Source organism: Trachemys scripta, chromosome 7, assembly GCF_013100865.1.
Source record: "Trachemys scripta elegans isolate TJP31775 chromosome 7, CAS_Tse_1.0, whole genome shotgun sequence".
NCBI classification, from domain to species: Eukaryota; Metazoa; Chordata; order Testudines; family Emydidae; genus Trachemys; species Trachemys scripta.
The window spans coordinates 28,385,706-28,413,402 of record NC_048304.1 but is presented as its reverse complement, the minus strand read 5'-3'; the positions used below and the strand labels follow the sequence as shown (position 1 = coordinate 28,413,402).

The 27,697-nt window shown below is 40.4% G+C and overlaps 1 protein-coding gene across 2 annotated transcripts in view; it reads right to left on the bottom strand.

Moving 5' to 3' along the window:
• Positions 1-20,387: 20,387 nt before the first annotated feature.
• Positions 20,388-27,697, bottom strand: part of BICD2 (BICD cargo adaptor 2) — a 152,423-nt gene continuing 145,113 nt past the window's right edge. The window contains exons 7-8 of one of the 2 annotated variants that reach the window (XM_034775499.1): positions 25,741-25,951; positions 20,388-22,552 (exon numbers count right to left, since the gene is read on the bottom strand). In XM_034775499.1, the coding sequence (XP_034631390.1) occupies positions 22,547-22,552; positions 25,741-25,951 (217 nt within the window). In that variant the 3' untranslated portion in view covers positions 20,388-22,546. Of the gene's footprint in view, positions 25,952-27,697 lie in introns of both variants that reach the window. The other variant, XM_034775498.1, reaches the window with a different exon arrangement.

Sequence of the window (27,697 nt, the reverse complement as noted above, 5' to 3'; positions counted from 1 at the left end):
ATACTATGTGGCAACTAACTTTTTTGTAGCAAGTTTGCTTTACAGTACAATGCTTTAGGATATAATGTTCCCTTAGATAGGAAGTGGGATTTTGCAATAATTTAATGTTATTTTGACTTTTCCGTATATTTTGTCTCCCTTAAATTCTACTTCATGACAGCCCCCTTGGCCAAGGAAGGCCTCTTTGTAACAGGAAGCCAGCTCAGGGAGTCCTCTTGTGTCCAAGCGTGGCCCTGCTGCCCTCAGCTGCCTCTTCTGAGTCTTGTAAAACCTCACTCCCAGATAAGAGTACTTTACGATTTCCCCATCACCCCTTTTGTGGGGTCTCATTTATTAAATATCATACAGCAAATCAAACTTCTTCACCCCTTGTTCCCCAGAATTCAGTCCCACAACCCTCTTTCTTGGGTCTGTACTGCTAACTCACTTAGGCTTTCCCTTCTTAGGTCAGGAGTCCCACAGGCCTCTTTCTGGGATCTGTGCTGCTAATTAAGGCCAGCTGCAGCCTCACTCCAATTCTCCAAGCTGGTCCCTTTCAACTCTGTTTTCCCCTACCCCCGAGGGCTTTAAGAGATCAGGCTGGAAAACAGTCATACTCCTCCTCTCCCTAGGCAAGCACTAAGCAGGCTTCTTTCAAGCCATCTGCTCACTCTCTCCACCTTTGGTTCCCTGGAGGCTTCTCTTTTATCACTAGTCCTGGGACTCATTTAGCTACACCAGCTACCTATCACATGGCTACAATAACTTCCCCATCTGGGGAGGAGAACTGAGCAAAGCACAGGTGGAATTGGACCTATTACCTCTTAAAGGGCCAGTCACCCTGTGACACACATCGGTGCCACTTCTGGCTTGGTCACAGTCTCAACAATCAGACTCAACTTTCATCATACACAAGTGAAGAGCACTAACCATTTGGGGACTGATTTTGCCATTTTTACTCACTAGGTCTATTGATCCTTTTTACACACGCTCAGGGTCAGAGTCCCATTACTGAATGCAAAACTCCCTTTGCTTTATTACTATGTATAAAAAGATGTATTATGTATCAAAGCTGAGAATTTCCAAGAGCACCTATGGGAGTTAAGGGTTCAGCTCCCATTGAAATTCAATGAGACTCAGGGACCTTCTTCTCTTAGGCTCCTTTGAAAATCCCAGCTTCAAGGATTGTCCTGCACATGTGTTTTCCTAATATGCATCTAACATATAAGTATCGAATTGAATTCTTTGCAAGAGAGCCATAGCATTCTGCAATGCTGCCATATAGGACAATGAGGCAAATTAGGTCTTAAGCTTAGTTCTGTTTTGTAACACTCCTTATCAGTTATCATTAAGTGTCTACCACATATAATGGCTGTTCAGAAGCCAAAACAAAGAAATAAGTGAAAATAGATACAACAGGTTTTTTTAAGGAAAGTACTCAACTTCCTTGTAGTCTTAAGTGGGGGTCAATGCTACTTTAAAGTACTTGGTATCTCAACAAAAATGGTATTAATCTGATGCATTTATAAGGAGCCCAACATACTAATACTTGGCTGCCATAAAAGCCAACATTTGTTTAAAAGAATAACTATTTCTTGTTCGTTTTGCTCCTTTCCAACATTGTATCTTCCATTGGTTTGGAGAAATAAGGCTGCGCAACGTGGTGTTACCATTAATGCAAAAAGTGCAAACAGGCAAGGATTCCTTTGTGCACCAAAGCTTGTGCTAATTCCAATTTCATGTGGCAAGGAGTTACATTGCCAAGCAGCCACCTCCGGAAATACTCAGATTTTCATCCTGGGATCTCTCAGCTTTAGGGCCTTGGTTAGTTTCAACTCGCATCGTGTGTCTCTGTCCAATCTAGACATAAGAACAGTCATACTGGGTCAGACCTAAGGTCCATCTAGCCCAGTATCCTATCTTCTGACAGTGGCCAATGCCAGGTGCCCCAGAGGGAACGAACAGGTAATCATCAAGTGATCCATTCTCTATCACTCATTCCCAGCTTCTGGCAAACAGAGGCTAGGGACACCATTCCTGCCCATCCTGGCTAATGGGCATTGATGGACCTATCCTCCATGAACTTATCTAGTTCTTTTTTTAACCCTGTTAGCGTTTTGGCCTTCACAACATCCTCTGGCAAAGAGTTCCACAGTTTGATTGTGCATTGTGTGAAAAAATACTTCCTTTTGTTTGTTTTAAACCTGCTGCCTATTAATTTCATTTGGTGACCCCTAGTTCTTGTGTTACGAGAAGGAGTAAGTAACACTTCCTTATTTGGTCTAATCAAAGAGTAACTACAGAGACAGTTTACATGAGTTTGTCTATACTTGACATGCTGCAGTGACACCGCTGCAGCATTTGAAGTATAGACACTACCTATGCCAACAGGAGAACCTCTCCCATCAGCGTAGGTAATTCCCCTCCAAAAGCAGCAGCTAGGTCAACAGGAATTCTTCCGTTGACCTAACACTGTCTACATGGGGACTTAGTCAGCTTAACTACATCATTCAGGGGTGTGGATTTTTAACATCCCGAGCAACATAGCTGGGTCATCTTATGTGTAGGCCAGGCCTAAACAAACATTCAGGTGTAGCCGTTATTACTGGCCAGCCGGTACTGTAATCAAATGCCAATAAGTGTCTCTCTAGAAATAGGCTATTTTCGGATCAAGATCACTGAAGTAAGTTTAGGAAGCATTTGCAGTAGATAAACAGTAATGAGAAGGAAAGGAAATAAAGTGTGGGTTTTTTTACTCTGTTAGGGAACCTAAGGAATTGCAAATATTTGACAGAAGACAGGTGACACTACCAACATAAAGCCAAATATCTACATAACCTGAGTTGTAACAGGAAGGGGCTTGCCAGGAGTACAGAGAGGATGCAACATTTCTTCTGAAAAAAAATCACACACTTCTCTGAATTGAGAAGGGTCTAACTTTTTAAAAAGTATGTTGGACAAAACCCATGATGATGCTTTGTGAGCCATGATTAAGAAAGCAAAGCCCAACCTTTTATCAATACACAGGTTGCAGAATTGCCTATGAATTTACTGTAGTGAGAGTACTTCCCTCTCAGCTATGGCTGCATCTCCTACCCACCAGCCATTCTCCTGCAGTCTTTCACAAAGGAAGTCATAGTAGGAACAAATCCAGAGGGTCATCATTTTTTTCCACTTCTCCAGCATGGTGTGGCTTGCTCTCACCACGACTATAGACCCAAAGTTGTAGTATTGACTAGAATAGAAACTGACCTGCAGTCTCACAGGATGAGTTCCCACACTGAAAATGCAGTTTGCATAGCAAATGAGGGCGACAGTTTTAATTAAAGTTTATTTTCAAATATACATTACAGTTTGTACCTGGTACAAAAGTACTGCATATCTTATGAGCTTTGGAGCACTGTTCTGCTCAAAGTGAACGTGTCCTTTATCATGAGACATTTCCTATAGTTCCCAAGCCCCCCAGATGACTATCACACATACACAAGAGTAAGAGAGAAGGGTCAATAAATACAATGTAAGCAGTTCCCAAAATTCACACAATTATTCATTCATCCTTCTCTCTCCCCCCCCCAAAAAAATTGCCTGTCATAATTCATTAAAAATCTTTCAGCAGAAGAGAATTTTCCATGTGATTTAGTTCTCCCCAGGGTTATGCTTTGCAGTTAAGTAAAGATTCCTGGACATCCAGTGGCAAAGATAAATCTAAGAGGAAAAATAACCTCTTATACATTTTATGAGACATTAGAGACCAAAAAACTAAGACTTGCATATACACAGTTTTGCCTGATACGCCTTTCATATAAGAGATGCATGTTTTATTCTTTTCTGGATGATGTAATACTCGGGGTGACTCGCATGTGCTTTTGCCATCATAGGACACTCTACTGAATATACAAAGTTCCTTTGTGCACTGCTTCCTTATTTATAATTCTCAGGATTAGATCAGAGCAATTTTTTAAACACTTCTCATTTGAAGATTAACTCAGATTAATGTAACATGTCTTTTGACCATTTATGCAATTTAGTTTGATGCATTTTGGATTGAGCTCTTTCAACTGCAGGAAAAGAAACTGTGCTTTATTTCTCAGTCACAAAGAAATTAAGAAATTAAGTCAGTGATCATGACAACAAGAGAAATATAACTGCCAACACTGAGCCTGGTAGTTTTATTTGGATTCACAAAAAAACATGAAATAAAACTGACATATCATAAGTGGCTTTATATAGGCTCATAACAACTCAAGCAAAAGCAGGTTTATGCCAGCTACAGTTATCAAAACAGCCAATAACACAAAGAAAAGACAAAGCTGGAACAAAACAATGAAGGAGAGACAGAAACACACACTAAGATACTGTGACTAAAAAAAGAAAGTCCTGATTCTCCACTCATTACATCAGTTTTTCCCCCACAGTTATTCTGGTGTAAAGTTCATGTAACATAGTAGAGCCGGCCCAATATCTGGAGAATGACATTTTAACCTCACTCCACAAAGAATTTGAATTTAAAATATATACTAGACACTGTAAATTGAACCAGTGTTAATTCCCCATGATATTAAGGCAGTTCACATCCAGGACCTTATAATTGTGGCAGGAGCCTTTGAACATTAATTTAATATGATTTTTCATATTAGTTTGCTTTTAATTTTTTAAGGTAATATCACAGAATCATGGGACTGGAAGGGACCTCGAGAGGTCATCTAATCCAGCCCCCTGCACTCAAAGCAGGACTAAGTATTATCTAGATCATTCCTGAGAGGTGTTTGTCTAACCTGCTCTTAAAAATCTCCAGTGATGGAGATTCCACAACCTCCCTAGGAAATTTATTCCAGTGCTTAACCACATCAGTTTAGTTATCCAATCTCTGTAGAAACAACTGAAACATATGTGACTGTTACACATAACTCAAAAAAGTATGTATACATTATAGCCCAAGTCCTCTTCCTAGAGCCCAGCACTCATAACTGAGGATCTGCACAGCAAGGAATGCCCCCCTTGCCAGAGCCCACAGAGTGGCAACAGAGCCACTCTTCAGCGGTTATATTCTAGGTTGGAGTGGGTGGCATTGTCCTAGAGCCTCTACCCCACGGGTGGGGGGAGGGAAGAGAAGGGCAATAGCTGATGGATGCATGCAATGGCAGATCCACTTATCTTGTCCCCATCCTTTCCCCTCCCAACACTTAATTCTTGGGGGGGGGGGAGGGCAAGTGGCAGGACTGCTGTCAGTATGGAGGGTCATGCACCCTCGAGTGACCTCCTAATATCTCGCACAGATGAACTTCAGTAGTTCTGCGACCATCCACTGTTCATCTCTTTGATTTTAGCTCAGGCTTGTAAGTGTTTTAATGTGCATTGATATCTACAGAAATCAGTGCACCCTCTTCCCTTCTTAACAAATGTACGTATAATCTATACAGACTAGTTATAACCAGATTACCAAAAGTAAACTCTTTAGAACAGGGAATGCAGTAATGTTGCTATATTCTTTGTCTGTGGATTGGACCCCATTTATTAAAGGTTTTGCATAATTTTATTATATTATATATATACACAGAGTATTAAAGATTTATATTAAATGATGCACGTTACTTAGCAAGATCAAGTGTGTAATTAAACTTAGCATCTTTTTCCCCCCCCAAAAAATAAAGCTTCCAAGTAGCATTGGTTATAGTGAGCCCTTTGACACCAACATGTACATTCTGAACTGACAAGTCTTATATTTAACAAATAGATTTAGGGTTAAATTTTCAGAAGCACTTAAGTGATTTTGAAGCCTAAATCTCATTTTTTAAAAAGTGACAAGCACATAGGAGTCTAAGTCCCATTCACTTTCAATGAGTGGCAGGTTCTTAAGTCCCCAAGTCTTTTGAAAATAGGATTTGAGCACTTTGGAAAATTTTACCCAAAGGCTACAAACCTATCTTCTTGAAAGCCTGTCTTTTATCCAAAGGCTACAAAACCCGCCTTCTTGAGAGCCTGTCACCTACTGTAATTATGATCAGTGGAAGTGCTTGAGCTGGAATCTGGAGTATAAAAAAAAGGGAGCTACTGCCAGCACAATTGCCACAAAAGGCTTCAGCTTGGGAATTCATTCCCAATTGGGACTGAAATAACCATATTTTGATGACTTTCAAGCAGGGCCGGCTCCAGGCACCAGCTTACCAAACAGGTGCTTGGGGCGGCCACTTCGGAGAGGGGCGGCACATCCAGCTGTTTGGCGGCAATTTAGCGGACGGTCCCTCACTCCTGCTCGGAGCAAAGGACCTCCCGCCAAATTGCCGCTGCAGATCGCGATCGCGGCTTTTTTTTTGTTTTTGTTTTTGTTTTGTTTGTTTGTTTGGCTGCTTGGGGCAGCCAACACCCTGGAGCCAGCCCTGCTTTCAAGGCATGCTACAAGGCCTATTTACTTAGGCTCCTCAGGAGGGCAAAATACAATGGGGTCTATCTTTTAGATGGGGAAGGAAGAATTAACTGTCAGGATTGATTTTTGCTGTCCTGGTTATTGCTGGGCTAGGTGCGAAGTAATTTGTTTGCATTTTAAGTTTTTGTAAAGGTGCTTTGGCGTCTTTTTTCCTGTGTTATTTTGAATCTAAACAAATCAATATACGGCAGTGTCAGTATGAAGTACTAGGTAGCCTCACAAACTAGTCTGAGACCCAAACCTTTCTGTGCAAGCTTCTTTACTGTGAGCATAAATCCATACATACATACACACACATGCACGCAGGAACGGTCAGCACACATTCATGGGATCCATTACTAAAACAGCCAAACTACAGACACATCTCCTTTAAAAGTAGGTTCTCCTCCTACTCTTCCCAGGGCTACTAAAAAGTTCACAAACAACAAAATTCCCAAGTCATGTGCAAAAGGTTCGAACAAGCTCAGTTATCAGTCCTCCCCCCTGAGTTATCAAAGTCTCCCTAAACTGAAAACTCTTCTTTATCACCAAACTTCCTACTGTAGCCCCCCAAAATGGCATTTGTAACATAGGGAAGGTCCTAAGCCCCTCACAGCTGGAGTCAGCATTCTAGTTCTGTCCTGTGCCTAATTAGGCACAACAGGCACCACCTGCAGTAGTGTTGCTTAAGAGAATCTAGAGAACACTTACAGCACTCCGAGTTCCCAACCTGGAACGTTGCAGTTGTTTGTCTCTTTACCCATAGAAGAACTCTCCCAGGACTTGTTTCCAGGATGGCAGGTGAATAAGGCTGTATTATCAAAACTCAATCTATTTGTATCATCTGAAAATATCACTTATCCTTGCTTCTTCAGACTGTGTTTCAATCCTCATAGATTCACAGATTTTAGGGCTAGAATAGACCATTATGATAATCTAGTCTGATCTCCTGTATAACCAAAGACAGATTTTTCACTCAGTAATTTCTGCATCAAGCCCAAAACTTCTTGGGTGAGCTAGGACAGTGGCTCTCAACCTTTCCAGACAACTGTACCCCTTTCAGGGGTCTGATTTGTTTTGTGTACCCTCAAGTTTCACCTCACTGAAAAACAACTTGTTTACAAAAATCACACACCAAAGTGTCACAGCACACTATTGCTGAAAAATTGCTTACTTTCTCATTTTTACCATATAATTATAAAAAAAATCAATTAGAATATAAATATTGTACTTACATTTCAGGGTATAGTATGTAGAGCAGTATAAAGACCTCATTGTCTGTATGAAATTTTAGTTTGTACTGTAGCCTGTGCTTTTTATGTTGCCTGATGTAAAACTATGCAAATATCTAGATGAGTTGATGTAGCTGCTGGAAGACCTCTGCCTATCCCCAGGGGTACACATGCTCCTGGTTGAGAGCCACTGAGCTAGGACATATTAGTGGCTAATTGGCCAAAAGCCATTTCTTTTTAAACCTGAGGCTATTGAATTACTAGCCTCAGACAAATCACATAGTGAACTTTAATCACTACTTCATGCGGCTCTTTAACTATGACTTAAGTCTGAGATGTTAAGACAGGATATTCTCTTTTCTTTGTATCTAGGTTTTCATACTCATCAATATGGTATCTCAGATCTTGTTTTTTCTTGTCACATGGCTCTGTCCTCTAGTCAGGAATCAGTGGTGTGAGAATTAGGTTTAATAAATACCCTAGCACTTGACTTCAGTTGCAGAATTTTATTTTTTCTTGTTTCTACCCCTAAACTAGAATCTGAAACAAAACAGTATTTCCAACTGCTTTCTTTTTATTCTTGGTAAGAAATTAATCATTCCTGGATAGACATGTACCCTCTATTGTTGATTAAACAACAGAACACAACTTTTTGCTACCCTCGATTCACATGCATAAAGCATAACTCCTGTTGATATGTGACCCTAATGCTAAGATGTTTGCCACCAGGACAAATTACTGTACTTATACTTCAAACACTAGGTGCTGATGTTTCAGAAAACATAAAACAAAGCTTTTGACTACAGGTCTCAGAAATTCCTCACCTAGAAATTACTGATACTTTGATTTACTGACCTTTAAGAAACCACCTTGGATTATTTTTCAGACTGGTATGAACAAAACAAGTCTTATAAATTAATGATTAAGCCAGTTTCTCTAACTATTTGTGATAACTGAACCATTACAACTGTATCACAAAAGGGAAAGGTAGCGCAAGTTCAAGTCACTAACTTTATAATATAGCCTTCCTGTATATTCATCTGTCTTTTTTGAAAAATATCTGAGGCCAAATTTTGCCCACAACTCCATGTGCACATCTCCCATTGATGTCTATGCTTTATCTGGGTCTCCTAAAACAATGCAGTCCCCAGGAACATCTGTCTATCCGAGTCTATTTTTCCTTCATCCTCATCTCAATGTTGTTTGTTTGTTTGTTTGTTTTGGGGGGCCATCTGTCTGATATCTCCTTCCCATATGCAAAGTGATAACATCAGGTCCAGTGGAGAAGACAGCGTCAGTGCCTCCAGCAAAGCTGCCGGGATCCAGGGGAAAATCCAGAGGGAGACCATCTTTCTTGACCAGTAGATCACACTATGACCAGACACTGGACTTCCCTGCAGTCGTTGAGAGGAGGGAAAAGTCAGTGGCTAAAAAGATTAAGAGGTGGAATGAAAGGAATAAGGGAGTAAGAGGTGAGACCCAAGACAAAGCAGCAGGACGTATTACAAGAAATAAAGCAGCATCCTAGCTTTTAATAGCTCGTTGTATAGGATACCCTTGAGTCTATGACCATCTCTTCCCCAAAATGCATACCACCATGAAAGCAACGTGGAACAGAAAGAGTTTAAAGCCAGAGATACAGACATTTCCTATTACTTCCAGCTGGGAAGCAGCCAAATGTGGCTGGAGAACCAACGTTCTTTCTCCCATCAGCCTTGCAACAGTACACAGGGGCAAAGAAGCTAAGTATGGGCAGGGTCATGGTTCCCTGACTCCTGAGAAGACCATGAGATCCCAAACAGTGATGGCATTACAGGCTACAAAGCTAAAACATAATAGCATCTACGAAACTCTGCATCAGCCAAAAGGTCAATGTGCCTATACCTCACCGGAAAGCTAAGAAGAATGTATACAGTCCTGTGCTGTATTCCTTCTGGTGCTGAGGTCTAGGAAGTATTTCAACAACCTCAGTATTGTCAAGGTGAGAGTCAGTCTCCTCTAGCAGCTCCCCCAATATATTCACTTACCAAGGAAAGAGAATGCTTTTAAAATGCAATCCCTTTTGATTGGGCTAAGTACAGGAAGGAGGAGCAACCTCCCATCTGCAACAGGTGCGCTGAATTCACTGCACCACCCAAGACATATTTTCCCCAATTGCAGGCAGCAAACATGGAATGGTTCTCTGAGCCAAACAACTCAATCTCTGCCCTAGGAGCCTCAGCCACCAAACCTCTTACCTTTCCCAAATCCTGCACGAACTGCCATCGTAGGTCTCTGCTGAGCTAAAGAGGCCTAGGAGTCTCCTTTTAGTCATCCCAACACATGAACACCCTCTCAGGGTCCACTCCCCTATACTCGCCCACCATGAAGTACTCTGTCCAGGCCATGCTTTTACCAGCCTCTTTTCACGCCGGCCACCATAGGTGAAGTTGCCATTGAAGCAATGCTCTCAAAGGCTGACTGAACTCAGGCAAAGTCTGAGGTGGGCTTAGCCTCTGTGGGGTTGCCGGCAGTGACCTGTGTCAAGGCTTCTGGGCTAAGGTAGAACTGGAAGCTGCCAGAGCAGTGACTAGGCAAAGCCCAGTCATCCTGGGCACTTCAGACAGCAGCTGGGGTAGGTCCCCAGTCACTGCAAGTCCAGAACCAGCTCAGGACAATCCATTATATGGCATAATGGAGATAAAATGGCTGCACTCAGGCACAAAGATGAGTTACCTGAGGCTCAAAAATGTAGTAAAGGATTCTCCCCTGCACCTGCGGTGTCATTTATTGACTGTCATGTGACCCTTGACTCATTCAGTCACAGGCCTGTTAATTGGCCATATGGCCTGTTCACAGAAAGCTTTACGCTAAAATCCCTCCAAGCTAAAATCTTCCCCAAGTACTAGGAAGTTATTTAGGATTAAGTGTGCAAGGCTGAAGGAAACCCTGATAAGGCAAAATGGATTGAAATGTAAATCCACTACAAGACAGGATTGGGGGGGGGGGGGGGGAAGGGGATCAAATATAAAATCCTTTAACATGAAACTAAATAAACAGAAAATTTAACCTCGTTCTCAGCATCATATGAATTTTCTGAGTAGTTTCCCAAGGATCTTGTACGCAGCTTGACATCTCGAACTGCACTCAGTCCACTTTGTACTGTATTGCCATCTAGTGGCCACTGTATAGAATCTGTCCAGGCCATGGTCCAACAGGAAAACTGCATTGCAAGCAATGGGGTTGCATGTTCAAGCACAGCAAGCTTCTCCCTCTATCCCTTTCATAGTGTACGCCATTTAGCTATGAATGGAAGCATAGTTGCCAGTTGTGGACATGTTGATGAATTTGCTAATATGCACTATAAGAACATGCCCTGAATCTCAAAAGACAAAAGTTGACTAACATTTCTGCTGCATTTCTTAATGTATCCTCCATAAAGCTGTGGAAAGCATTACAAATGGGAACAGAATTATTAGGGCATCCAGTTTGTTCCTGTCCATGTTTACAAGTGTTTTAATGAGTTGCCTTTTAAAATATTGCTGTGTTGTACAGCCATGGTCCCAAACACACCAGTAACACTTCTTTTAAGCTTCAGTGTTTGCACTTGTATATTGCAGAATCCTGTGGTGTGTTATGTCAGGAAGTGACAGAAGTATTGGCTTCAGCAGCACAGATGCTATGTACAAGAGAGGTCCAGATCTTTAGCTATGGCCAAACTACTCAGAACAGCATTTTATACTGTCCTGGTCTGCCAGCTGTTCTGTGCAGGCTGCAACAATCTTAAAGTAGTGGGAAGCCTGCTCTAATTGATGCCCTGATTAATGGCCGCAGGAGGCTGGTATTTGAGTTTGTTTTGGGAGAGCAGCAATCCTTTGCATTAATCCTTTCATACCATGGCTTACTACCACCGTATCCCAAAACACTTCCTTTGCTTTCAGTTAATCAGCATTAACGTAGCGAAGGATTGTCATAGCTCAGAGCAATCCCCGGCCAAGCCTCCTGTTTCCCTGCTATGCTGGTAGCAGGGATGGGGAGCCCCTGCGTCAGCTCTACTCCACTACTCACCTTTACCCTGGGATGATCCACTCTAAGCCAAGTAAACCAGTTTCAGGTGCAGATTATGCCAGCACAAAGCAGTTGCACTCTTCAGATACTTGGATTTGGGCCAGATCCTCTAGTCCTTTACAAATTGCACAGGACTAGAAAACAAAACTCAGATCATATGCTTTCTTCTGTACAAAACTCTGGGCTTTACAATGACACATGTCTACAGGGAACATCTTAACCTGCCGGACGTCAGAATTCCGCATTTCAGTGCAAGGAACTGGATGCGTGCATTGTAGATGGATCTGATAGGGGAATTTCCAGTGAGTTTGTTACAGAAATTTGGAAATTGAGTGCAAGACGATAATGGTGCCAACATGAGAGGAAAGAACAGAGGAGTGCAGACACGGATCCGAGAGTTAAGCCCTCGAGCTTTTTTTGTCCCATGCAGTTCTCATTCATTGAACTTGGTGGTCAGTGATTCAGCATCAGCTTCTAGTGAGGCTGCTGAATTTTTTAATGTAATTCAAAGCATCTATGTCTTTTTCTCTGCATCAACTCATCAATGGCAAATTTTGAAGCAACATCTGGGAACATCCTCTCTGACACTGAAACCACTGAGTGCCACACAATGGGAAAGTCGAGTGGAGGCGATAAAGCCTATCAAACACCAAATTGGGAAGATAGATGATGCCATAGTTGCCATTATGGAGGATAATGTTATGACAGGAACTGTTCGTGGGAGAACAGTGGCAGAGGGAAATGGAATCACCAGAAACATACATAACTTCAAATTTCTGTGTGGCTTAGTGTTGTGGCATGACATACTGTTTGAAATAAATGTTGTAAGCAAGAGACTCCAAGGTGGTGACCTTGATATATCTGGAGCAATGGAACAACTGGACAAAGCAAAGTCATACCTACAGTCTTAACAGTCAGATGAGGGATTGCAAAACTTTCTGAAGAGTGCACAGAAGTTGGCAGAGGAACTTCACACTGCAGTTATTTTCCCACCCATTCAAGAATACAAGAGTCACCGAAGATGACATTTTGATTACGAGGCACGGAATAATCCCATAAGAGACCCCAAACAACAATTCAAAGTTGAATTCTTTAACCAGGTGCTAGATTGTGCAATATAGTCAGTTGAAGAACGTTTCATGCAGCTCAAGGAACACAGCAGTATATTTGGGATGTTGTATGATATTCCAAAACTCCTCATTATACCTGAAGAAGACCTACACCAGCAATTCAGGGCACTAGAGACAGTGTTAACACATGATGACATGTGCGATATTGATGCGAGTGATTTAGGTGATGAACTGAAAGTCCTTCCAAGATACATTTCAGCAGGATCAACTCCAAAGCTGTTCTGGAATATATGTGCACAAAGAAGATGACCACCCTTTTTCCAAATGCTTTTGTTGCTCTGCGCATACTTCTAACACTTCCTGCAACAGTTGCCAGTGGAGAACGCAGCTTCTCCAAGCTGAAGTTAATAAAAACACATCTACGCTCCACAATGACACAGGAGCGGCTGGTCGGCCTTGCAACCATCTCAGTAGAGCATGAGCTGGCCCAGACTGTGGACCTTCAGGAAGCCGTTCAAATCTTTGCAACCAAGAAGGCACGGAAAGCACCACTTTGGTTATTCAAACAGATAAAAATGCCAGTGTTTACTATGCAGACAAGAAAAGTTACATTTGCTGTTCAGGAGTTTGAAAATTAAGTGTTACTTAAAATTTCTGAACAGGCATTTTAAGTTGCTATTTCTCCTTTATTGGGGTAGGTAGCAGAGTAGTACCATGAAAGGAGTAGAACAGGAAGAAGGCAGAATTCGGACCTTTCAGAGTTTTGGCCCAAGCGAAGGGGTATGGGGGCATCATTTGAGCTCCCCGCCTCAGGTGTCAATGTTGTGGGCCGACCCTGCCTGTCGTATTCTCCCTCTCCTGATCTCTAGGATGAGATTGGGAGTTTTGTGCTGTTCTTTTCCCCTCCCTCTGGTTACACACCAGTTTTCTCTATGCCCAGCTAGAAGATTGGAAAACTGGACATAGGCGCTATTGCTGCTCATGCTCTTGTTGAATTGCTGAGGCCTCCATGAATGGATGACCTTCCCTTCTGATTCAGTGCAGTGTTTTGAGGCAGCCAGAAGAGGAATGGGAGAAGACGATGGGGTAGCAGCACCACCTGGAGGCAGCAGGAGAGGTAGCCTCAGGAATAGCAAGCACTTCCTGCAGGGTGTCCCAGAGCCCAGGACTGCCCTAAGCAGAAGCAACAGTCGTACCCCTGCACTGCAGGAGGAAGCCTTCCAGAGGGAAAAGGAGGAAGATTAGAGCTTGGCAAAAAAAATGTTGCATGAATAGTTTATTTGCTGAAAAATGCAGTTTTGGTTGACCCAAAACTATTTATGAATTTTACCCTATTCATTTTGGCTGGGGAAATGTTTTTCAGGGCTAGCTTCAGGAAAGCAAGCCTGTGTGCCCTGATCATCTTCAGCCTACTGGTCAGGGCTGGGATGTGGGAGACTCAAGTTTGAATCCCCAGTCTGGAGCACTTCACCTTCCCCATTTCTCAACAGAGCATCTTAACCACCAGGCAATAAGCTCTTCTGGAGTGAGTTGCTTTCACTCGGTCCCGTTGTGAAGCTGTGACCCTTTGAATAAATAAATTAATTAATCTGGTCCAAAGAGAGAATGCCTCTCTAGCCTGGTGATTAAGGCACTCACCTGAGAGGTAGAAGATGGAGATTCGACTCAGGCTGAAGACTGAGATCCACATCTCCTACCTCTCAGGTGAGTGCCTTAATCACCAGGCTAGAGAGGCAGTCTCTCTGTGGCACAATGACTAGTTAAGTATTTATACCAAGCAGAACAGCTTCAACTGGAAAGACCAAGAGCAACCTGCTGCAGAATAGCCTAGGGACAGGATGCTCACTTGGGAGCAGGGAGAGCTGAGTTCAAGTGCCTGGTCCAGAGCCAGGCGTTAAACCTGGATCTCCCACAGCCCAGGTAAGTGCACTAATCACTGGGCTAAAGGTTACAAGGATGGACGGACACATACGTGGCTCTTTACAAAAGACTGGAATGAAACTTTTCATACAACCCAAAACAGACTTTTCTGATTTGCTGACAGATTCAGAGCATTTGGGGAACCAAAGCAAGTTTTTTTGTTTGTTTTTTGTTTTAATTTTTTGGTTTCCTGGCCAAATTGAAAAAAAAAAAAAAACCAATGATTCACCCAGCTCTAGTGAAGACACTATTCAAATGGGAAACAGGACCAGAGGAAGCCATGACTGTGGTGATCTCTGGACACAAGGAACTGATAAGATTAAAAGGGAAGGAAAAAGGGGGCGGGGGGGTGGGGAAGGCGGGCTTATGCCATTTGAGCTTCCTTCTGATGTATAAAGGAGGCCTCAAAAACCTGCTTAATCAAGGTCTTGTCTAGGGTGCAACTGAAACTATGCTGTGGACAACTGGAGAACTAGGAGTGTATTGGATGTCCTTCCAGGGCAGTGAACCTGGTACAGTGGTGCGGTTATTTTTATTGAGTCTATTTAAGACTCCTTGTTTTAGCAACTGCATAATTACCTATCTCATAGAACTGGAAGGGACCCTGAAAGGTCATCGAGTCCAGCCCCCTGCCTTCATTAGCAGGACCAAGTACTGATTTTTGCCCCAGATCCCTAAGTGGCCCCTTCAAGGATTGAACTCACAACCCTGGGTTTAGCAGGCCAATGCTCAAACCATGAGTTCTCTTTAAGGACTCAGTTACACCCCACCCCTTCAATTAGGGTTGAGCACTCTCTTGTGTTGCCCAATAAATCCTCCGGGGTGTGGGGGGGAGGCAGACAAAAGACAAGACTTGAAAATTGGGATATTTTTAGGGAAGATACAGGGAGAGTAAAATAACCCATTCCTGCTTCTTCCATATACCATAAGGGTTTTTTAAAAAGGGTGTGTGGGGGATGATGCACAAACCTATTTCTCTCTGCCCTTCTCTTTACTGGCACTTTTTAATACTTTGCTTAAAAACGCTAAGTGAAGAGAAACACTTGCACCGGAATCACTAGCAGGCAAGGCCAGACAGCCTTAGTGATAGCCCACAGGGAAGGGGACTTGAGGAGGGGGCCTACAACATGTCACAGTCCCTGCGAAGACCAACCTCAGTGCCATTCCCTCTGACAGATCCACCATGGTAACAAGTAGCACTGCCGAACTGCCCAAAACAGCCAGTAAATTGTACAATGTGAGAGACTTTCTTCTGTACCTAACAGAAGATGTTACCCAGTGTCTCTTTGGTGGCCTATGTGTAATGAACTGTTTGTGGTCCCCTTCCTAGTCACATGTGATAAAAGTACACACACTAGTATTTGCAATGTGCATGTGAGGACTGCTACAACAGGGTTTGAACTGGGGGACCTCCAGAGCTAAAAGCATGGAGCCACCTCAACTTGAACTAAAGAGCTATGATGCTACAACAACTCATGTCCCCAGTGGATCAGCAGAGGATCCATAAAAATCATTCACCAGTGGGCTACACATGTTGCTGGGACATCACAGTACAGAAGCCAAGGAGTGAATGGGCATGGAGAATGAACTATCCCCGGTGTATCTCATGGTCAGGATCAAGACCAACCCTTGGAGTAATGCAGTGTGACCTACACTTCTTAATCCACTCTTAAGGAAGTAAAGTTTGAGCCTTTTGCTGAGAGACTCAAGTAATTGCGCTGACTAAAAAAAAACCAAAACATCCTCCCAAGCAGTGGTATGTATGCATAGATTGTGGACTGATACTTGCATCTATGCAGAACGCACAACTTCAGCAAAGATAGAAAACTCACTTCTATAAGAGGCAAGAAAATCATCCATCAGATGGAGAAGTTACCCAGTAACCGTCCAACTGCTGCCAGATAAATACCAACTTTTTGCACAGTAAAGCAGAGTGCATTCTATTCTCCACCCCAATACAGCCTGGCTCAAAAGCTGTTGTCTGAACTAGTGTTGGATCATGCTTTAAAGATTGCTCCTGTCACTCAAGAATTGACAGTCTGGTTTGGCTTGTTCTTTCAAAACATTATATAACAGATTTCCTTGTTTGTTTTTAAAGGAGAGGTACAAAAGCAAGGATTCCATAATTTGGTTTAATGAAGACTCATTGTTAATTTGGAGGTAACGGGAAGCTGGTGAGCCATTGTTGGATCAAATATTTTGCTCTTATCCACTTGAGCTATATTAAGGTGAGCTCCAGAGTATACAGCATGTTATAAAATAAGTGACAATATATTGAAGATTAGTAGAAATAGCTTATGTGTCTAATTCTGAAACTAGATGCATGTCAGAATCTCAGTGCAAACTGTCCTAATTAGAAACAAATTCTCATGACCAGAAATCAGGTGAAACTATTTGTGATTCTAGAATTGCTGGTCTGGATTTTGCCTTTGCTTGAGTAAGCAGGTCTGCTTTAGAAACAATAAATAACTAAACATACTGCAATAGTTCAGTGGGTTAAAAAAACCCACTGAACTGCTGGTAGAAAACAAAGATTTAGCCTTTTATATGGAAGGTGAGGGATAATTTACCTTAATTATAATGGTGTGGTCAGGTAATAGGCAGCTGGTTCAACAAAACCAATGGTCACTCAGGATACTATTCTACTAGGATATTAAAATCAGGTATGTGTACTGAAGAATTTCCAAGGCTGTTTTAAGTTCACAGGGTTTTTTAGCTCAATTTCTTTTAGTTAGGAGATGGAGTAATGTTGGCAATATTTCATTTATGAGACCACTCTTGTCCTTTAGAAGAAAAAGGAAATCAGTTTGGCAAAGAGGTAATGGATAGTACTTAGGAGCAGGATTAAGTATAAGAAGATCTGTGACTTGAACAGGAGCTGCTAGAGGAAAAGAAGCCTCTGAAAATTCAGACACACCACAACCTGGACAATTATTGGAAACCTCCTCAGGTGCTCCTGTTAGGTTTCCAATGTACAAAGTACACTTCTCTAGAAAGGACACTGAAATCCAAAGTTCATCATTGAATGGGTGTTTCTAGTGGGGTTCCACAGGGATCGGTTCTTGGCCCTGTGTGCTAGTTAACATTTTTATTAATGGCTTGGAAGACAACATACAATCATCAGTGATAAAATTTGCAGATGACACACAAACTGGGATAGGGGTAAATCATGAAGAGGATGGATCACTGATTCAGAGCAATGTGGATTGCTTGGTAAACTGGACTCAAGCAAACAATGGGTTTTAATATGGCTAAATGTATACATCTATCAAAGAATGTAGACCATATTTACAAGGCGGGGGACTGTATCCTGGGAAGCTGTGACTCTGAAAAAGATTTGGGGGTTATGGTGGATAATCAGCTGAACATGGAGAATCTTAAGTAAGAAGAGAGAGGTTATTTTACTCCTGTAAATTGTATTTGGCAATGGTGTGACTGCTGCAGGAATACCGTGTCCAGTTCTGGTGTCTACAATTCAAGAAGGATATTGATGAACTGGTGGAGAGTGTTCAGAGAAGAACTACCTTTAAAAATCTGACCCTTAGTCTCTCTTGGTGCAATCCTGCTTTTGTTATAAGAGATTATAAAATAATCCAATCATTTTTTTAGTTTTTACTGCCAAGCAACAAGTACTCGGCTCTAAATTGCTGATTCTCCAGGAGAGGTAGGGGTGTTATGTTAAGTGGTAGATTCCTTTACCTGAGATTAAATACAGCAACATCTGTCAGTCTGGCGTTTCAGCTCTGGACTAAGTCTCTGAAGTCAGTACGTGCCAACATGCCACCAGACAGGCCCAATTTTCACACCACAAAGACTGGCATAAGAAATTAATGTTGTATTAAAACATACAACAGACAAATAAAGATAAATGTTTTCCTTGTATTATTTTGCTATTTTCCCAGTACACAGATTTTTACTTAAGCTCTTTTATCTTTTGAACGGCTCTGTTCTATATGTGTGTTTATTTGCATATACAGTAACTCCTCGCTTAACATTGTAGTTATGTTCCTGAAAAATGCGACTTTAAGTGAAAGGATGTTAAGCGAATCCAGTTTCCCCATAAGAATTAATGTAAATGGGGGGGTTAGGTTCCAGGGAAATTTTTTTCCACCAGACAAAAAAACTATATAGATAGACACAGAGTATACTTTTTAAACAAACAATTTAATACTGTTCACAGCTATGATGATTGTGAAGCTTGGTTGGGGTGGTGAAGTTAGAGGGTGGAAGAGCGTGGGATATTTCCCGGGGAATGCCTTGCTGCTAAATAATGAACTAGCACTTGGCTGAGCCCTCAAGGGTTAACACATTGTTATTAATGTAGCCTCTCACACAAGGCAGCATGAACACGAGGGAGGGGAGACAGCATAGCAGACAGAGATAGACACACACCTTGTGTGTGGGCGAGAGAGATGCACACTGCCCCTTTAAGTAAGCTGACCCACTCTTAAGTGCATTGTCTTTTTAAGTGGATCAGGAAGTTGAGACAGTAGCTGCTGCCCCAAGCTATCTCTGTCCGTGTCCCCTCCCTGCTCTATATGGAGAAGGAGTAAGTGGGGTGCAGGAGCAGGGGGGAAGGGGACACCCTGACATTAGCACTTCCCTTTCCCCTCCTGCACAGCAAGCAGGAGTCTCTGGGAGCAGCTCCAAGACAGAGGGCAGGAGCAGCACATGGCAGTGGGGGGAGGGACAGCTGAACTGCCTTGATAGCCTGCTGGACGGCTGCAGCACAGGGAACTTAGGGGAGCGGGGAACAGATAGGGGAGCTGCCGGTCCACCCTGGTTCCAAGCCCCCACCAGCTAGCTGTAACGGGCTGCTCTTCCTGCAAGCAGTGGACAAAGCAGGCGGCTCCCAAATGACGTTAGAAGGGAGCATTGCACAACTTTAAAGGAGCATGTTCCCTAATTGATCAGCAACGTAACAATGAAACGTTAACCGGGACGACTTTAAGTGAGGAGTTACTGTATATTATATATAATCTATTCCCCTGGCCTGGCAATCCTGCAGGGAAAACTCCAATTAAAGCTAAGGGAAGTTTTGAATGAATAAGCACTAAAGAATCAGGCGCCTTGCCAGACATGAGTTCTGAGTATTTAGCAAGCAGACCAACACACTTTGTGAACGCTTGCTAAACAGAAATGGTCCATTGTCTTCCTTGAGTTACAATGTACATTAAGTTGATTAGCTTTTCTAATGGAATTGAATACCAGGTTACATAAACTACAATGAGTTGGGTTAGTTTAGGACAATCCCCATTTGGGGGGGGATGGTGGTATTATAAACTTTAAAAATCCCATAAACCTGTATTTCATGTCCCTAGAGGCCAAGACCAACTCATAGTAACCTACATCCTCAAAAGACTTTGTGTGTTGTTTGGATTGATCAAAAGTCTTATCTAGTTACAGCTGACTTTGTACCTATATTTAATCTGGTTTTACGTCAGCTGTATATACAACTTCCTTCTGAGTTCTGAAGGGTCCATCAGAAATTACTGTTAAACATATGAATGACAGTTAATAGGGGTTCCTTTTTCTATTCAAATTATATGCAAATGTAAATAAATAATCATCTTTTAGGTTTCTCCCAGGTAAAACCTATGACAAAAATACAAATACTCATTTAAACTTTGTGCTAAGATTCTTAATGACCTAGGAATATTTCAACTAATTAAATTGGCAGACATTGCAAAAAAACAAAAAACAAAAACAAACAAAAAAAATTTCACACACACACAGTAAAGAGATCTCCTTTTCTCTTTTATTGATACTGCCAATGCGACTACCTTTACACAGGCAGATTGCTTTCCTACATTACACACACTTTTTGTATTAATTTGGAAGTAACATTTTGCCCCCTATGCCTCCTAAAGTTATCAAATTAACACACAGTTATACCTTAAGAATCAGTTTTCCACCATTTTCTTTTAACCAATGACATTTACTTTTTCAGATCTGTGTAAAGGTTACTTGGCAAGAGTACATGCATATGACATTAAATGGAGACCAATCCACCACTAAAAGGTAATGCACATAAAACATAATACAGTACTTTGACATCATTTCAAATAAATACCCATGTACAAATGTAGTAATTTTTAAATGTAACAATATTTCTTATGAATCAATACTGTAACAGAAGATGAAAATATAAGAAGTCCCCACATCTAGGAATAATAATGCTTCTTCCAGCAAACAGAAATCTTTTCCCCACTGACAATATTATTACAATTTGTACTTTTTTTTGAGGGAGGGAAGTCCTCCCCCTCCCCCAAGTACCAATTTAATGATTCACACTAGCCTCAACAAACAGCACCAAGGCAGGTAGGTACAGCTTGTTGATGCACTTTTCACTTTCTGTTTCCTGAAATTACAATGATTAGATACAACATGCAAGAGTAGGTATTAATGTCTTGTCTTTCACATTTCCAAACAATACTATGGTTAAACTGTATCCACCACCATACACAGCTAACAGAACATTAATGTTCCCAATACATCCTCTGTACTGCAGCCACAAATGTGTTAATACATCTTGCTCATTTGTTCAATAAAAGTCCATTTGGTTCCCAAAGTGTATTTGGGTTTGTTATTTTTTTTTCTATACCCCTGAATTTGCAAGGATCTGCATGATGAAGTATCATTGACTAACAGTATTTTTTACAATTTCTTGTGTATATATAATCTCTATATTAAGACTACCCATTAAAAATGTGCGAAAGGGGAGTTTGCTTTGCACTTATTGCTCCACATCTTTACTAAGTTCCAAAACAACTGTTCATTTCTTCTTGTATAGACTAAGCTATTCTAGGATTCTCACTTAAATTATTAAAGGCACTACTGGCAATAATTAATGACAAAAAGGCGCTGAAATAGAACACCCTATTCATTGACAACTTTAGAATTTTTCTTTCTAAATGTACCATAATTTGGCACAATAAAATGAAGTAACAACAAAACAATTCCAATTTGGAATTTAAACCATACAGTTGTATAAAATTCTGTTAATCAATAATACTTCACACCTTCCTAAAACCCAGAAATTCTGGAATTTATAGGTAACACTACTTATTTAATATTTTTCAAGTGCCTATTACTGTTTTAACTAGAGCAAAGTCAAGTTTTCTTCTTGTTACATTGAACTATTCCTAAGAATAATAATACAATATGAAAAAAACCCCAGAATTTGAATACCCTGGATTTCTTAATGAACATGGCAGTTAAAAATCAGTCATTTTAACACATAAAGCTTAACATTTTATAATAATAAAAAAAGCTGCGGAAGCACAGCACATATATAGTTTAGCAGAGCTCCTGGTTTGTGTCTTGAAACTCTTTTTCTAAACACGGTCTAGAGCAAAAATCAAAAATAGTCCAAATCTCTGCCACATGCTGATGTAGAAAATCAACAAGCACAAGCCCAAAATGGGGAGAGAGACTATGAGCACAAACCACTGCCTTTTATATAAACTCTTCTACACAAGGAATTAAAAGAAGCTAAAGTAAAATATCAAAATATCAAAAGTGCACAGGTTTAACAATCAGATAAAAAAAATGAATATCTGCAATGAAATAAGAAAAATTCCCCCATCTGAACATTTCTAGTAGATCATAAAGTAATATGGTGAGCATTACGTTCAAAGTAGGTTTCTTCAGCACTTGTAAGTTTTCTTCCTGCAGCAGCACTTATAGGTAAAGCTTGTTTGTTTTATAACTTGAGACATAAAAGTAAAATTGCAGGTAGTATATTGGAAAAAGTTGTTTTTAAAAAAACCCAACAATCTAGGATCAAGTCAGTGGTTTCCATTCTTTGTGCAACAGGCTACCACTGTTAACCATAACGAGGCAGGCTAAGAAATACTGTTGCACTGTTGGAAAGGCCTTCTCCAGGAACTACTCTAAAGCTGAAAAATGGAAAACAGAATAACATTAGAAAAATTGGTACTCATTCATCAGTTAAAGAACTGACTTAATACAGAGTGCACTGCAAGATCTCCATAGCAGGTTAGTCAGTTGAGGGGCATCTGTTAGTTTCCCAAGGTAGAGGCAGTCACTTTAGTTGGCATGTGCTTTCCAAGCTAATGAACAATGCTTTACATGAGTACTGCTCAGAAGCAACAGCTTTGCAGGAAGATTTCTTACAAGTACTGAATAAAGCTATACTGTTTGAGCAAAAGATACAGCAGTGAGTATGCGAAAGCCATTATCAATGAAGATTTAGGTTCTCCAAAGACATGCAGGTCAGTATATCATGCAGGCCAATGCAGAGAACAGTAATCATTCAAAAGAAGAGCCTGCTTGAAGAGGTAGGTGATGGCTTAATAAGTTTTCCAAGCTAAATCCCAACCCATTGAAAGGGAAATGAAAGACTTAACATAGCATAGGTAAGTTTCAAGAGATTTGTTTCACAAAAGTACAAGCCCCCATAATCTTAAATATATTAATCTAAACATACACACAGCAGGAACAGGTCACTTTTATGTACCGTTGCTCATTTCTCTTTAGATCAGGTTTTAAAACATACACTGTTTTTTTATCTTAAGAGCCATAGAGATGAATAAAAATGGAAAGAATTACTAAGCTGGTTGTGATGTAGCAAAACTATTCATATTTTGTACTGACAATGTGAGCCAATATTGATAGTAATAGTCACCTTCTGATAACACTGAAATCTTCCTATAAAGTTTCAATTGACTTTAAAACTAATCAATGCATGTAGTTTCTTAAATGTACCTTTTCTATAATTACTATGTTGTGACAATACTTCCACTAGAGACAGGGAAGCAATACAAATTGTATTAACAGCTTCCTACCAAAGTGGAAACAAAATGATAGCTACTTCTAATGGAGCAAAATGAGTTAGTAATCTAAATGCTTACTTTTACAAGGCATTCTTTATAATTACCCACAATACAAAAATGAGAAGAATATAAAGGCCTTTTGGAGGATTGTGCAGCAAAGAAGAGAAAAGCAGGATTGAAAATTGTTCAAAGGTATTTTGCTTCTAAAAATATCAAACCTGCTACATAGCAATATTAAAGCTCAAATTCAGGAGAATACAGTGTTTTCTAAAAATGAAGTAATAATTGATGCACAGGGGCCTGCTTTTAGGGCCACAATTACTGTCTTTTTAAACATCTCATGTACACAGGTAATTGGGCAATAGACTAGACTTGGAAAATCCACTCTTTAAAATTGGCAAATATGATTCTGGCACCAAATTTAAGGATGCCACATTCAAATATTTCTTTTAAAACAAGATTTTTCATAACTCTGATGTCAGATTTCTTCACAATTTACTTGTGTGGATTTTAGAAGCATTTTTAAAATATCTCTCAGAAACCAAAGACTATGTTTTCCCTCCATTGGAAAAGCAGGCTGCGCTCCTTATTACTTTATATTTATATTGTGATATCTCCTGACTACTTATAGGCAGAGCGGCGATACACAAGAAGCAAGCTGCTGACCATCTACAAGAAATGGTAGTGAAATGAGGCAGTACTACACCAGGATCATTAGAATGGTTTTAGAAAACATCACTATCAGCAGACAACTGTGCAGTCTTGGATTACTTTTAGTTAATACTATAAGCATACAAAATTATTTGAAAAAGTACAAAATGAACAGGGCTTTACATTAAAATAAAGTTTGAGGCTAGGCACTTTAAAAACTTTTGTTTTTAAAAAAATGTGCCTTATTGTGCTCCACAAATTTTCCACAATTTTAAAAGCAACATTTTTCAATCTTGTATATTTATCACTTGTATAGGCACCAATTATGAAGTACACTTTTTTATGTTATCAAACATATTGAAATTAAGTGGCTAAAAAGGCCCCTTAAAAGTCCAATAGCAGACAAAGTATTTTTTTTTAAGATTAATACATATGCTAACCTACTTCATTAATATTTATTAACAAGATGAACGGGTTAAATTTCCTGTGCCTATAATGTAGAGCCCTGTGAAAGGTGTGCTTGCATAAGGAATGCAATTTTTTTTTATATTAAAAAAACCCACAAACAAACAGAGCTCTGAAACACTATCCCATTAAGATTAATACTGAGAGCTGAGAAAAACTGTATTGTGACTTAAAAATAGTAGAACACAGTCATATAAATTCTGTACAGATATGGTGTGGCTATAGTAATATGTAAAAACGCCTTCTTTCCAAACTGTTATGCTGCAAAAAGCAACATGAGACCACAAACATCCTTTCCATACATGACACTTTTTCACAGCATAACTTTAATGTGAAACTGCATACTAGTTAGGATCCTAATATTTTTAATTTTTAATTTTATTCCAGATGGGGTAATATTGCATATTTTTAATAGACTATAAATGTGCAAGTTTCTTTAGGTTAACCCTCTGAAGTAGAGAAGAAAGCAGAGTTTAAGAATGTATCCTATATTTCTCCAACTTTTATAGCTTATAAAAGCCTTTTGGGACTTTGGTCAGTGGTGATATGGCAGAAAATTTCTGATGAGTGCCACAGCAGGCAAATCTAGTTTTGGTACTGGTTTTGAAATGTTCTGCATTTCCATGTTACACATCTAATTTCCAGTGTTGCATTTCACCACTTTTCAAACCAGATTAACAAGGAGATTTTAGGTTTGCTTTTTCCTGTGAAAGCTTTTTTTTTTATTATTATTTGAAGGATGCTGTAACCCTGGGGAAAGGATCACATTTGTGCTAATCAAACTACAGTTAGTAACACCAGATGTAGTATATCAGGTATAAACTTTTAACACTTACCCATAAACAGCAAAACCATACATGTTAACCGTGGAAACAAAAGTTTTTTTCCACTATTAACTTGTTAATAAGATCTCCATACGTATGAATTAGTTACAGTTAAGACCACCATAATACCATTTGTATTACATGGTTTAACAACATACTAGTACAAGTCAACTCACCGCAACATTAGATAGTGGGGATTTATGCTGACAATCACAGCATAAAAATTAGATGCATAATATGATTTCCTACATGCCTCTTCTAGTCACAATAGATCTTATACTTCTCACAAAACACCTGGTTGTTAAGGACAGACCCCTCAGATGTGTCTCCACAGGACCGGATATGACTTACACTCGGGTTACTGGTCCTGGCTTTGGAAGCAGATTTAGTGCGCACCCTTTTGGACTGCTCATGGTCAAGCTCCAGATGCTCCAGGCGCTGGGTCAGTGCCAGTTTTTGCTGGATTGCCATACGAAGCAAGGAGTTCAGAGTCTTCTTCTCATCTTCAGCTGCTGCGAGCTGGCGTTGCATTTCATCCAGCTGTGTGACATATTCGTCACATCTGCAATGAAATATATCAAGAGTCTTTAGCAACCCTATTTTCCACTACAAAGCATGAATCCTTTGTGCTCAGCGGACATGGCCACAGGCTGATAGGAAGGAGTTTTGTAATCTGTTGTGTGCATATTTATATAGAAACTTCAGCAAAACCACTGCACCACAATTATTTTCTTCTGTGGATCTCCAAATCCCACATTTAGTGCTCAAGTTCTCCCACTTTATATATGAAAGTACTCATTATAGGCCTCCCTGCCTACCCAAGTATGGGACCTGGAAGCTCTGTGAGGGGGCTCTGTCTGAAAATTGAGCACCCTGCACTTGACCTGGTAGCGATGAGTTACAACGGATGACTCATTCTTCACAGAAATGGGGCATTCTATTACAGAAAGTTAGGACTTTAGTTCTAAAGTGTAGGTTAGAACAAAAGGGTCCTATAACTTTTAATGAAATGACCATTAATGCCGTTTTACCATTGATTCAAATGAATTCATTTCCCTATTTTCCATGAGGCTGAAAGACATTTAATAAATTCCCCTTGTCTGTATGTTCCAATGCACATCCAAGCTCAGTCACTCTCCCTGTCCCAAAGAAAAGACCTATAAGCTGCCCAATACTGTTTGATTAGATTTTTTTTTTTTTTTTTTTTTTAAAGAGGAACAGGTGTAGATTCCAAAACTCCAGTTTTGCCTACCCTGTTTACTGGTGTAAGATACCAGCGATTAGTGTTTTATTGCTGTTTTGTTTTGAGCAAGTATGTCTTTTTATGCAAAAATCGTTGTTTTCAATATAACAGTTTTGAAATCAATTTCTAGCAAAGAAAAAATGGGCCCTTCCAGTGTTACATGGCATCTTGCAGGGCAAGCTCCACAAATGCCTGTGAGCTGTTTAATCTGTAATCACTTTCATTGAGCTTGGGAGCTATTAAAACTGCATCATGCACCATAAACAATTCTAAATGAAGTCCTTCACGTGTAGGTGTGTGGTTACTGTATGTAGATATAATGAGTGTGGTTGTAAAAATAAATAGGTCTATATACCAGCAGAAATTTCTCATTACCACATCTGTAAAACTGAGCATCTTCATAAAAATCAAAGCCAAACCTCCACCAGGGAGATCCTTCTTGTGAGATGTATTGTCAAGCTACTAGTAATGTATAATCTAAAGCAGAAGGGGGAAATGCAGATTCACAGACTGTGCCTTATGAAGGGCCCGATTATTTCCCCATTGACTTCAACAGCAGAGGCCAGCCTGCCGTCTAACTGAGTTTGCAGGAAAAAAGTTTATTATTTTGAAATACACATTGAAGAAAGTATCCAATAGTGGTCCCTAAATGCTCATGTCAAACTTGAGTGCACTCAGACTGCAGTGTAGTTTAGCGTACCAGGGACAACTGGACTCAGTGCCATAGATCGGAATCTACCTTTTTTCTCATGGAGGAGATGTATTGAGAGTAAAGACCCAAGATGGTAACAATACATGGAATTCTTGGAGAGTTTTGAGGTGGGATTGAGACAAGGCAGTGTGCTGACTCCTCTTCTCTTCAGCTAGTGATGGAGGTAATTAGTAGGAGAATCAAGCCAGCAAGGAGACAGAGAAAACTATGTATGCTGACAATCAGGCCCTTTAGGCTGACAGCAAAGAGAAATTAGCTAATATGGTATCAGAGTGGGCATCTGTGTTTGGAGACCATGGTTTGAAGGTAAACACAAAGAAAACTGAAGTTGTGCAAGTAGGGAAAGTGTAAGA